Genomic DNA, 14069 nt, shown 5'->3' on the forward strand with positions numbered 1-14069 from the left:
AAACTACTCCTGGTGATTATGCTGTGAAGATTGTTGAAATGGCAACAAAGGATTTAGAATATAACATAAACTTAGTTGATAAAGCAGCAGCAAGATTTGAGAGGATTGACTCCAACTTTGAAAGAAGTTTTACTGTGGGTAAAATGCCATCAAACTGCTTTGCATGCTACAGAAAAATCATTCATAAAAAGAAGTCAATCGATGTGGCAAACTTTACTGTTATCTTAGTTTGAGAAGTTTCCACAGCCTCACCAACCTTCAGCAACCACCACCCTATCAGTCAGCAGCATCAACATTGAGGCAAGAGCTTCCACCAGCTAAAAGATTACGACTCTCTGAAGGCTCATTATGGTTAGCATTTTTCAACAATAAAATATTTTAAAGTTAAGGTATGTATTTTTTTATACTTAACAGACTACAGTGTAGTGTAAGCCTAACTTTTATTTGCACTGGGAAATGAAAAAAATTGTGTGACTCACTTTATTGTGGTGATCTGGAACAAAACTCACAATTTCTCCAAGATATGCATGTACTGCCCTCATTCCATAAATAAGGACACTAGGGCTAAGATTGTAAAAAGCTTGCCCAAGGCCTCACAGTAAGGATTCTTAGATAAAAGCTGAATTTTTACCCTTTGCTGAAATCCTCACTCTAGGATTTCTCAAGTGCAAAATGAGAATACTAAGTCTTACATGAAATGATTTATTAGACACCCAGCACAGCATCTGGTCCTAATACTAGCTTGGTGCTTAGTAGGTATTCAAACAGTACTAGCTGTCTTCCTTTATATAAAAAGAACAGGCAGGCAGAAGCCATGCCTGCCTGCTCTACTATTGATTACTCTTATGTGCTTTTTCACATAATTGAAAATTGTGATTAAACATAATGTAAGTCTTAGAGTTTTTACTGCATTACTGATTTATAATAAGCCATTGATTCCACAGAGTAACCATCTCTGGGCCAACCAACATAAAAGTGATTTAGATTCCACACTGTAATCCTCCTTGAAGAGTAACACTTCAAGAAGTTGAATGGGGAAAATATACTCAGGACAAAACAAAATCTAATCCTTAATGTTGTTAAGGATTACCTCAGATATCCCTCTTTAAAACTAATATGTAGATAATTTGATTCGGATTTTAAATGGATTGAACGCATGCCTTTCTGCCATAACAAACAGAATAGCAGGCATTGTTTCTGCTGACTTTATATAACAATCTTGGAGGGGCAAGAGCAACTCAACATGCTGGCCATAACTGTAAGACTGAAGAGCTCAATATCATTTGTGTCAAAAGCAGAATCACCACTTTTGGCAGATACTTTTCAGTATCCAAATGACAAAATAATATCCAACAGATTGACCAGTTCATTTTCTGGAGATGCATTTTGTAGCGAATTCATCTTAGCTATCCTGTTGAGCTAGATCAATGTTACATCCATAGCATCTTCAATAGTGCCTGGCATATAGTAGGTGCTCTATAAACATTTAACAAATTCTAGGCAGCTCTGAAAATCCAGCTTTCCATCAACAGCACAAGATTGTCTACTTCAGCCCTGAATTGTTTAGTGTTATGTTCAAACTCCAGTCTGAGACAATTGATAAATGAAAGAGAAGGATGTGTTATTCACTCATCTCTCTCAAGCTCTATTCCTACAGCTCACTTTATCATAAGAAAACCACATCACTGTTCTAAGTTATTTTAGCTGAACTAGTGAATGGTTCAGTAAAAGAAGAACACATGTTTTGGAGTTGGATAAACTTTAATTCATATTAATTGATAGCACTAATCAATAGTTCCAAGACTTTGAGCCAATTAACAGCTCTGTATGCCACTTTCCTCATCTGCTGTTAGTGTTAAATATAGTATTTAACAGAATACGAAGTTCACCTTCACTAGGTAAGTGACTAATGCTGGTTCACCTTTCTTTCTCCCCTTGTCTTATTGAGAGGTGATATCATATGAAGCATATTTCTATGTCTTTGATGAAAAAGTACTGTATCTACTGCCTGTTGTTTGATTCCAGGGTTATTATGTAAAGAACTACTGAATATTTTTTCCTGGGGTTGAGTGCTAGAGAAATTTTACCTTTCCTATGAACTACTGTATGGTATACTTTATGAAATTAATGACTCAAAACTTGCCACTCACTGTGGTCTTCTTGTTGTCATGTTTTTCCTTTGGCCTGCTGGAAGCATGACACTAACTTTTGTGCTCAAGACAGTAGATGTTCAAAACTTAAGTCTTCTGGTAAAACAGTCATCTCTTAGCCTGCTTTATTTGACATTTATTCTTAAAACTGGATTTAATGGTTTTATTGTTTCTGTATCTTTTATGGTGAGCTGCACAAATCCTTTTTGAAACCATACAGAATATAAATAATAAATGAATGAAGGAATAAAATGACTTGGTTTCATAGGTGTTAAGTGCAGAACTAATCCAGGCTTGGTGCTCTTTTCAGCTGAAACTGAAAGTTTTATTCAAGAGAAACTAAGGAAGTGTAACATCTAAAAATTCTTAAACCTTAATGTTTCCCGTTCAGGAACTGACTAGCAGTAACACAGGCCAGTCATGCACAAGTGAAAATGGGGAGGGAGTGAAATACAGGTTATTAAGTCTGAGAAAAATGCAATCAAAGCTTTGGACACCTGCAGGATAAGATCAGTAATGTGGGACATTTTTCTTTTCAAACTCCATAGCTATGGGCTAGCACCTGAACTGATGATAGGAATCATGACACAAGCCCTTTCTTATAGGTCTGTGTAATATGCTGTCTTTTCACAGAACAGATTATATTCAAATTTCCTCTTTTCCTATCAAACTGCCAGCAGCAATAAAGTCTTCTTTGAATTTAGCTTAAAATTTTTTTGGCAGATAGGGGGCAAGGAGGAAATGAGTTTGCTTTGAATTTTTTCAAAGAAAATTTTATTATATCAATATAAGATAAATCATTGAGTCATTTAAATATAAGATTAATATTCAGTGGGGGAATAAGTTACTTTTAAAATTAATTTGAATCAATGGTAGAATAGACTATTCTAAACCTGTAGTTATTTTGAGCCATATTGATCTCCAAAAGTCACCACTGTGATGTTTTTCATTTTTAATATAACATTTCTGATTTATAATTAATTTAATAAACATCTTAATTTTTTCTCTGGAAAAACACTTTTCATTTTGACAAGCATTTATGAATACCTGTGAGTTTCATACATTCTTCTCAAATGTTTTAGTATAAATTTAATATAAATAGATGATGGAATGTTTATTTTCATGAGATAATTGAGAGAAAATTGACTGGACACTCTATTGTAATTGTGAGATAGGAAAACACACGGGAAAATGACAGCTGGGCCTGCTTATAGAGGTGCTGATACCAAGGAAAGTCATCATGGCATTATTTTTAACTTCCACATCCTTTGTTTACTTGGTTTGACCTGCATTTCCTCCAGTTTTTGCCACTCCAACTAGCCTTTTTTGAATGGTGACATCTCTTACTCTTCTCTAAAATAGTGGTTCTCCAAGTGTGGAACTTGTTAGAAATACAAACTCTTGGCCTTATCTTAGTCCCACTGAATCAGAAACTTTTCAGTGGGACTCAAAAATCTATGTTTTACAAGCTCCTCAGGTAGTTCTGATCCATATTAAAACTTCAGAATCCCTGACTTAAACTATTGGCCAGTCATGCCTTCCCAGTACGAATTTCTGATTCTTCCTGTCTTGGGTTCAAATCATCAGTTCTGTGATCTGAATAGGAATATACTAAAACATATAACGGGTGAAAAATCTCTTCAGCATTGATAATATTTTTCCATAGTGTGCTTAATGACATATTTTCATAGGCTTATTTTTATTTATTTATTAAATTTATTTATTTAAAATTTTTTTTTTGCGATACGCGGGCCTCTCACTGTTGTGGCCTCTCCTGTTGCGGAGCACAGGCTCCGGACGTGCAGACTCAGCGGCCATGGCTCACGGGCCCAGACGCTCCGCGGCATGTGGGATCTTCCCGGACCGGGGCACGAACCCGTGTCCCCTGCATCGGCAGGCGGAGTCTCAACCACTGCGCCACCAGGGACGCCCCATAGACTTATTTTTAGAGAAAAGTTTATATTTGAACTTTATAGTCATGATAAGACTGCATGGAAATTGAGGAAGGAAATTGTGTGTGTGTGTGTGTGTGTGTGTGTGAATTCACAGATTTTACAATGATGATTTTTAATCTTATTGTGAGAAATTATATGCTTTCAAATGGATAAAAAAATCACTGAGTAGCTTTTATTTTAGAAAATGTGTCAGGGCATTAGGTATTTCATTTGAATAGATTTATTTGTTTCTTTTGACTGGGAATACTTTTGTAGCTAAAATTTTGCTCTTAGTCTAATCTCTATGATTGTTTTAACCATTTTACCAAACTACCACCAAGTCTGTATATAACTTCCCCATTACATGAAAAGGTATGCACTGGGAAAAATTACAGGGTACTTCTCAGGCGTGTGAACAATTGCTGTGATGAAATGATATACTCCATTATAGCACTTGGCCAGCTGGTGACTTGTCCTGAGTACCACGACTTCGTTAGTTCTTGAGTCTGGAGCAGCGGGTGTCTTTCAAATACTTGAATCTGAGATGTAGGGTAATCCTTGTCCTAACTAGGACTCTGGTTTCCAGTTTGTGTTTGCCATGAACAATGGAATTTGGCAATACGTAAAGACACCAAGTGTATGTTCCCTGATGCAGAAGCAGAAATATTATTTCTGCTTCATAATAAGTGTTTTAGTTTCCAAATATCTCAGGCAGAGCTGTGTGATCTGTTTCACAGCCTTCAGGCAGTCCTTCCACTCCAGTGTGTGATTCTCAATATGCATCAGAATACTTAGAAGCCTTATTAAAACAGAATGTTGGGCCCCAGAGTTCCTGATTTAATAGGTGTGGGGTGGGAGTGAGCAGCCTCATTTCTAACAAGTCTACAGGTGATGCTGATACTGATGCTTCAGGGAGCACACTGTGAGAATGATTTTCTAATGCTGCCTTTCTCAAAGTCAGATCCTCAAATCAGAATCACCTGGACTGCCTAGTAATCTCCAAATCCTCAGGACCTATGCTGAAGACCTGAATCCAAATCTCCAAGGTTTTATGTCAGTGATTTGTATTTTATCAAGCTCCCCAGGTAGTCCAAATGCGCACTCACATCTGAGAACCAGTTAGAGGGGAGGACTGGGCATATAGTTAGCCAGAGAAAACACAAATCAAGTCTCTTTCCAACATTACCAATTTTATACCATGACTTGGCATTCATGGTTGTTTTATACATAGTAGTTGGATGAATTAATGATAATGAATGAATGCAAGCAATTAGTTACTACTCCCTGTTTGTTCCTAGCATCTTTTCTTTATTCTGCTATAAAATATATTTTCCATATTTTAACTACTTGCTTATTTTACTGCCTCCATCTAGATGGGGAACTTATCTTTTTTTTGTATCTCCAGTGCCAGAAGTCTAGAACATAAAGGTTATTACATATGATTACTACATACATGCAATGCAGTTGGAATAGCGACGTTTCAGAGGTGAAGAGAATATATGGGGAAAGGGAAATAGATTACTTAGGTTTGATGAGACTAGTGTGTGCTAAGAGTTTTGTGGATGGTCAGGAGCTAGAGTAGTACAGGATGTGAAGGGTCAGAACATGACAAATGGCAAGTCGGGCACTTTGTACCAAATTAACCTTGACAGATGAAATTCATTTGTTAGTCTAGCTCCAGTTGCTTTTTTACCTTTCCTTACCAAGGGAAAAAAAATAACTTTAGCAGGGTTAGTTTACTCATACATTAAAAAGTCTAGCGTAGAAATGGACTATGGTGTAGAGAACAGTTCCTGATACTGTAGTTGAAATAAAGGATCGTTATAATGTTCTTGTTTCTGCTATTGTCCACACCCATTGTCTAAATTCTAAACCCTGTTTAGTCTCCATGAATGGGCTCACAATGCCCTGATTCTTAATAGTGTTGTTTAATTTCCTATTCTGTACTTCATAGACTGCCTCCTGGATTTCAGACCTCTCATGATTTTATTTGTGAATTCCTGAATTTTCAGTCTCCATCCAAACAACCTAGATTACTAATTTATAGTCCACTCTGTTCTTTGAGGTCTGTGTGCATTTGTACTGGATTGTTGCTAGCATATGTCTCCCAGTCATAGGCTGGTGCCTGTCACGACTGTTCTGCTCTCAAGCCCATCTGGGGTCTTAAGGTTCTTGTACTAGATTCGTAGGTTTTGCCACCCTTGTCCACAAAGTCCCCATTGTATTCTCCTCATTACCAATGCTGTCTGTCTCTCATCCAAGAGCATACAGGGCAAATTAGTTTGTACTCCTATTTCAATTTTTTAATTAGAAATGAAATGCCAAAAATGTCTAAGGAAATGGCTTTATTACCAACTACAGGTCCAGAGCCTAAGGAGGTTTAAATCTTCTTTCAGATTATGTGAGAATTAGATTTTCAGAGGTCAGTATATATTAAAACCGTACAAAGATCTTTAGTTTAGATTCTGGGCTCAGAACATTAAAGCCAGTTTTGTTTTGTTTTTTACTAATTAAAGCTTGGACATACTCAAAAGATGTAAGTATGTAATTATTCATTGTGTGGGAATGTCCCACTCATTGCAGGACAACCAGCATTGGTCGATAAGCCACATCTTCTATTATTGTGGCACACCAAAACATGCCCACAGATCTCCCAAATGCCTGCTAAGCGTTAGTGTCACCTCTAAAGAAAACTACTGGTTTAGAGTATTCAATTTTCAAGTGCTGGAACTGGGAAGGAACCCACAGAGCATGTGAGTGCTCAAAACCTGAACAAAATCAGCAAGAAAGAGACGAGTGACTATTGGGTAGACATCCGCCAGTGTGTGCCACAAGGAAAAGGCTAGCTAGTATTCTGTAAGGTTCCTTCTCACTACAGAATCCAAACCATTTAATGTCATAAAAAGCAATGTAAGATCATTTATGGGTAAATAATAATCATGGATAATGGATATTTACATTATATATATTCCTAAATCATGATTCAAAATAGCAATTTCTTCAATTGCTAAATATAATTAATAGAACTTCTCTTAATGATAAGCAAAAGATATAGCAATTGAGATACTTAAAATCTAAGCTGGCAATAAATAAAAAAGCTGTCATGTGGCAGTTTAGAACAGTGTTAGTGACTAAAATTTTTCAATGTTTAATGCAGTAGCATTTTTGGTATTATTGAGAGCAAATGAAATCAACACTATTTAATTCAAATTTGCCTAATTAAAACTATGCATTATTTTATATCTCAGTTCTTTCTGAGAAAAGGATGTAGATACATTCTTTCATTCTTCCTCATATGGCTGTTATAACAGATGATCAGGGATCACCTCTGAAGTACCTAACATAGTCTCTGGGGCCAGTATATGTTCAGTAGGTGTTTGCTGCATAAATAAATGGTTTTAATGAAACATTTCAGAAAAGACGATGCAGATCTAAGAATATTTTATCATAAATAGTTTTAATATTGAAAACAAATTTTTCTTTGCATTTTTTCTAAGATATTTTACTCCAGGTTATCTTACATGGACTAATATATATATTTTTTTCTGTGTTAAATGCAGGTCTATATAATTATTACAGATGACAAAGTATTAGTAATCATTGAAAGAACAGGCTTTTCTGTATCTCATTGTCATTCTGGTTTTTCTCTTGTCTCAAGTTTTTGTTGTTCTTTTTCACAGGGATTCGATAAACAAGTGGATGTGTCATATATTGCCAAACATTACAACATGAGCAAAAGCAAAGTTGACAACCAGTTCTACAGCGTGGAAGTGGGAGACTCAACCTTCACAGTTCTCAAGCGCTACCAGAATCTAAAGCCTATTGGCTCTGGGGCTCAGGGAATAGTTTGGTAAGTGGGATGGATTTAACTTCTATTTTTCGAAGGAACGTGCTGTATGTGTTGACTACATACACAACACAAACACACAAACACAAATAAATAGCATGACTTGAGGGGGGAAAATCCATTCTACCAAAGAAAAATAAATTTATGAGCATTATTAGTAATTTACTACCCACTGGCTAACAATATGTACATCTTTGCTTGTGACTAGTTTTTCTAGTCACAAAAAAATCCATTATGCAACAACCATAGAGAAACCAAGTAAACCAGAGGTTTTCTAGCTGTTGCTAAAGCATTTAAAAAATTTTATTTGGATGTTTTCACAGCAAGAAATGAGAGAATATGTGTTCAGATAACCAGCAAGTAAAATTCCCTAGTCTGAAGAAGTATAAATGAGATCTCAAATGTTCCAGTGACTTTTAAAGTTCAATGTTTAAAATTCAGTTGCCTATTAGAAAAAGTGGCATTTAAAAAAAATGTTTGTTGAATATTTCCAAAATGGAAAGATCCTGGGCTCCTTAGTAACTACTCTTTTATGACATTTTGAGTGGCAAATTGAAATGATGACAAATCAGGATTTGACTTACCTGTTATAAAACTCTTGCAAAAGTGATGATAGATTGATAAGGATTTTTTTTTAGGTAATTTTAACTTGCAGTTTAGCAACCAAATGTATTTAGTATGAACTTATTAGTATAATAATTTTCAGTTTGGTGGCTCACAACTATAAGTAAAAATTTAGGGCATGAACTATAAATATACACATATTTATTTATAAAGGATATTTACTTATAACAATATATTTGTTATGTGAATTACTGCTAAATTAATAATATCCATTTAAAAACAAAAACATCCCTTTTAAGAGATGAGATGAAGTTGAAATAAACATTATTTTAAAAAAAATTTTGTTTTAAAACTCCCTTTTTCCACTCATTTGATTTTTCTTTTTTTTTTGGTGAAAGAAATCTAATACGGTACAATTATTTTTCAAATCTTCATTTTATATTTCATAAGATGATTCTAAAATCTGGTTCACTTCATTTTTAAACTTTTTTTGTTTTTTTAAGACTATATTTTAGAGCAGTGTTAGGTTCACAGCAAATGGATAGGAAGGTACAGATATTTCCCATATATCCCCTGCCCACCCACATACATAGTCTCCCCCAGTATCAACATCCCCCACAAGAATGGTACATTTATTACAACTGATGAACCTACACTCACACATCATAATCAACAGAACCCATAGTTTACATTAGGGTTCACTCTTGGTGTTTTACATTCTGTGTGTTTGGACAAATGTAAAGTGACATGCATCCATTATTATGGTATCATACGGAGTATTTCCACTGCCCTAAAAATCCTATATACTCCACCTATTCATCCTTCTCCCTACCCCTAACCCCTGGCAACCATTGATCTTTTTACTGTTTCCATAGTTTGCCTTTTTCAGAATGCTGTATAGTTTGAATCAAACAGAATATAGTCTTTTCAGATTGGCTTCTTTCACTTAGTAATATGCATTTAAGTTCCCTTCATGTCTTTTCATGGATTAAAAGTTCGCTGAATAGTATTCCATTTTCTGGGTGTACCTTAGTTTATTTAACCATTCATCTACTTAGGACATCTTGGTTGCTTCTGAGTTTTGACAATTGTAAGTAAAGCTGCTTTAAACATTTGTGTGCAGATTTCGTGTGGACATAAATTTTAACGATTCACTTCATATTGACAACTCATTTTAAGTTCACTCTCAGTGCTTAGTCAATGCAAATGGCAGAAGTGCCTGGTTGGTGCACTACTAAATCATTTACTAGCACTTAAACCTCATTTATCAAATATACCAATGCTTTTATTGAAATTCACCTAGTAAATTTCAATCTCTCCTAATGTCAATCAGGAGACAAAAATCAATTGTTTTTGCAATTTGAAGACGGAACATTTTAATATTTTAAAATAATGGGCCAAGCCTTTTATTTTGTAGGTAAACAGCTAAGTAAATTTTTATTTTCAATGTTTATTTGTTTATTTATTATGGTGCAAGGATGCAGGTGAACCTCTTTGTGACACAAAATAATTTCAAGGTGTGGTAGGCAGAATAATGGTCCCTCAAAGATGCCCAGACCATAATCTCCAGAATTCTTGATATGTTATCTTATATGACAAAACTTTTGACATATAACTTTAAGATTAAAGGCCTTAAAATGGGGCAATTATCCTGGAATATCCAGGTGGGACCTATCTAATCATATGAGTTTTTAAAAGTGGAAAGAAAGAAGAATGGGTCAGAGAGATGCAATGAGAGAGAAGGGATAAGAGATTCAAAACATGAGAGGGACTTGCCTTATTGTTGCTGGTTTTGAAGATAGAGGAAAAGTGTCAGGAGACAAGGAATGGGGTGGCTTCTAGAAGCTGGGAATGGCCCTCAGCTGCCAATTAGCAAGAAAATGGAGACCACAGTCATACAACAATGAGGAATTGAAATTTGCCAGCAAATCCAAATGAGCAAGGAAACATATTGTCCTCTAGCACCTCCAGAAAGGAACTCAGCCTGCTGATATCTTGACTTTAGCCCCGTGAGACTCATGTAGGACTTCTGACCTAAAGAACTGCAAGATAATAAATTTATGTTGTTTGAGCAGCTAAGCTTGTGGTGATTTGTTGTGGCGTTAATACTAATACACATAGTATAGTAAAGATTCTACTATTAAGATGATTGCTATTCTTCAAAAAGCTGGCACACTGAACTATAGTGTTGTCAAAGGAAGGAGTTCAGGATGCCTCTGTCAATCCTCCCTAAACTGTGGAATTCCCTTTTTCCTTCCAAGATGCATATCTTTTACCTTAGGTTACATGTGACCAATGCTAGGAGGATAAAGTGTGTTTGGGAGAGATCAATAATAATTATTAGTAAGGTTTAATTTATTTTCTAGATTACAAGATATGTTTATATTTTCTTCTGCATTCTACTGAATGGCTTGGATACCACTTGGAGAGTGGGAACCCTGTTTAAGAGGTCACTGCATTCATGAAGAACTTTCAAAGAGAAAGAGAAAATAAAACAAAACCAAAAATTCTTATGAAGGAGGAGAGATAGGAGATGGAGAAAACAATGATTCCTACCTACCTTTTTTAAATGGAAAATTGTAGAACATGAGAAAGTTTTTCTAAGATCCTCAGTTTGGATGCTCAAATATTCATTGGAATTGTTTCATTTTCTTTCAGATAAAACTGCCACGAAAATGAGAACTACTAATAAAAGGAAGTTTTATTTAATGATTCAAAAATAGGCCCAAAGCAACATTTTGCTTAAGAAGTTAACAGATTGTCCCAGAAAGATTTGAAAATCTACTAGTACTAATAATTTTGTATGTTTTATAGGGCATATTGGGCTTCTGTTTCTCCTTGTATAGGATGGATATCTCATACAAGGTCTTAGGTATAGTAACTGAAATAAACTCCAGTAAATAAAATGTCCTTGATCAAAATTTTTACTCCAGGCTTACAATAAATTTATCAGCAAATTTGTCAGTAAAAGGACAACTGAATTCCAAAATGTTAGTCTTGGAGTTTCCTGGGATTATTATTAGTCTTTTAGTCAGTAGCTGAGGGAAATAAAACTAGCAAAGATGAAGTTGAAGGGGCAGAAATGGGATGGCATGTTTCTCTACCTCATCTTCAGTCTTCCACTCTACCATGGGCACAGATGCCACAATTCCAGCACATTCCTCTCTGGACATGAATATAGTTGTCTCTTCCTCAACCTAACTTTGAGTTATCTTTGTTTACTTATCATAACCTGGGTTTGTAATGTACTATTTTTCTTGAAGATCTATTTTTGTAGTAATTTGTCCTCTCTATCAACCTGCCTTATATTTAATTTCCTTCCTATTGCCTTTTGTCAATGGTGCGTTCATCCACTTCTCTCACACTGAACACGCATCCATCCCCCAGCATGCTTGTAAAATCCACACCTTTCCTCTATTCGTGAAAACTCAGATTTGCATATTTTGAACGTCCCACACAATCCTGAGTATAGTAATTGGGAGAAATGGAAACTCAGTATCTGGGGCCCAGAAGGAGGTGGAGGGCGGACAATGTGAAACAGATGATTTATTTATTTTACTTTATTTTCTTTAGAGCAGGAATAAGACATGGAGGAACCAAATCCAAAAGAGATGCTCATTAGCAATTCTTTTATTTTGGCATATATTACTATAAAATTCTGTGTGTGTGTATTAGAAGGATTTTTAGTTTTCAGGTATAATTGTTGATATATTGGTACTTATGTCACAGAATCCCCATCCTCCTAACTTGTTTGAAATGGATTCTCATTTCTCCTGCTTCAGTTACCTTAAACTTGTTATTGGTTTCTTACACTTTGTTTCCTCTCTTTGGATGGCTTCACTGCTTACTTTTTATCAGGAAAACAAATAGGCAATACTAAAATATCTTCAAAAAGAATTCACCATTATCATGCTATTTTTTCATTCACCATGGATGACAGACCAACTATATCAGTAAGAATCATTAAATAAAATCTAATATGAAATCTTTTGGAATAAGTAAAAAATTTATTTCTACCATGAAGGAAAAAATGAATATTATCCATTGAAACAAAAAGAAACAATGATTATTCTCCTTCTCCAAGTGAACAAAGAAGTCCTCTATAGTTTCCTAGGTGGGGAATTGTAAAGTGATCTATAAAATGTGTTTTTTTTTGTTTGTGTTTTTCTTTTTGTTGTTGTTGTTATACTTTAAGACTTTATTAAAGAATACATAAGAGAGAAATTTCAGAAATGTATTCAACATTTTGAACTAATACCCTTAATCAGGTACACTTAATATTTGACCAAACCCGTTTGTATTTTATTTCATTTAGAAAAGTTTATATTTTATTAAAACTTATTTCAGTTGCAGAATGCCTTTCATCAATAATGTAGTCTTTTATCAGCCTTTAGAAACAATTTTTTTTACATCTTTATTGGAATATAATGGGTTTACAATGGTGTGTTAGTTTCTGCTTTATAACAAAGTGAATCAGTTATACATATACATATGTTCCCATATCTCTTCCCTCTTGTGTCTCCCTCCCTCCCACCCTCACTATCCCACCCCTCTAGGTGGTCACAAAGCACCGAGTTGATCTCCCTAAGCTGTGCGGCTGCTTTCCACTAGCTATCTATTTTATGTTTGGTAGTGTATATATGTCCATGCCACTCTCTCACTTTGTCCCAGCTTACCCTTCCCCCTCCCCATATCCTCAAGTCCATTCTTTAGTAGGTCTGTGTCTTTATTCCTGTCTTACCCCAAGGTTCTTCATGACATGTTTTTCTTTTAGATTCCATATATATGTGTTAGCATACGGTATTTGTCTTTTTCTTTCTGACTTACTTCACTCTGTATGACAGACTCTAGGTCCATCCACCTCACTACAAATAACTCAATTTCGTTTCTTTTTATGGCTGAGTAATATTCCATTGTATATATGGGCCACATCTTCTTTATCTATTCATCTGATGATGGACACTTAGGCTGTTTCCATCTTCTGGCTATTGTAAATACAGCTGCAATGAACATTTTGGTACATGACTATTTTTGAATCATGGTTTTCTCAGGGTATATGCCCAGTAGTGGGATTGCTGGGTCATATGGTAGTTCTATTTGTAGTTTTTTAAGGAACCTCCTACTGTTCTCCATAGTGGCTGTACCAATTCACATTCCCACCAGCAGTGCAAGAGTGTTCCCTTTTCTCCACACCCTCTCCAGCATTTATTGTTTCTAGATTTTTTGATGATGGCCATTCTGACCAGTGTGAGATGATATCTCATTGTAGTTTTGATTTGCATTTCTCTAATGATTAATGATGTTGAGCATTCATTCATGTGTTTGTTGGCACTCTGTATATCTTTGGAGAAATGTCTATTTAGGTCTTCTGCCCATTTTTGGATTGGGTTGTTTTTTTTGTTATTGAGCTAAATGAGCTGCTTATAAATTTTGGAGATTAATCCTTTATCAGTTGTTTCATTTGCAAATATTTTCTCCCATTCCGAGGGTTGTCTTTTGGTCTTGTTTATGGTTTCCTTTGCTGTGCAAAAGCTTTGAAGTTTCATTAGGTCCCATTTGTTTATTTTTGTTTTT

The 14069-nt window shown here is 35.2% G+C and overlaps 1 protein-coding gene across 6 annotated transcripts in view; it reads left to right on the forward strand.

Annotated features, from left to right (window-relative positions):
• Window positions 1–14069, forward strand: part of MAPK10 (mitogen-activated protein kinase 10) — a 350858-nt gene that overhangs the window by 200491 nt on the left and 136298 nt on the right. For all 6 annotated transcript variants that reach the window (XM_027095833.1, XM_027095836.1, XM_027095831.1 and 3 more), the window contains one exon: window positions 7765–7934. In XM_027095833.1, the coding sequence (XP_026951634.1) occupies window positions 7813–7934 (122 nt within the window). In that variant the 5' untranslated portion in view covers window positions 7765–7812. The remainder of the gene's footprint in view (window positions 1–7764; window positions 7935–14069) is intronic.

The sequence above is a fragment of the Aethalodelphis obliquidens genome, unplaced genomic scaffold (assembly GCF_003676395.1).
Source record: "Aethalodelphis obliquidens isolate GAN/ISIS:26980383/991018 unplaced genomic scaffold, ASM367639v1 scaffold95, whole genome shotgun sequence".
Classification (NCBI taxonomy): Eukaryota; Metazoa; Chordata; class Mammalia; order Artiodactyla; family Delphinidae; genus Aethalodelphis; species Aethalodelphis obliquidens.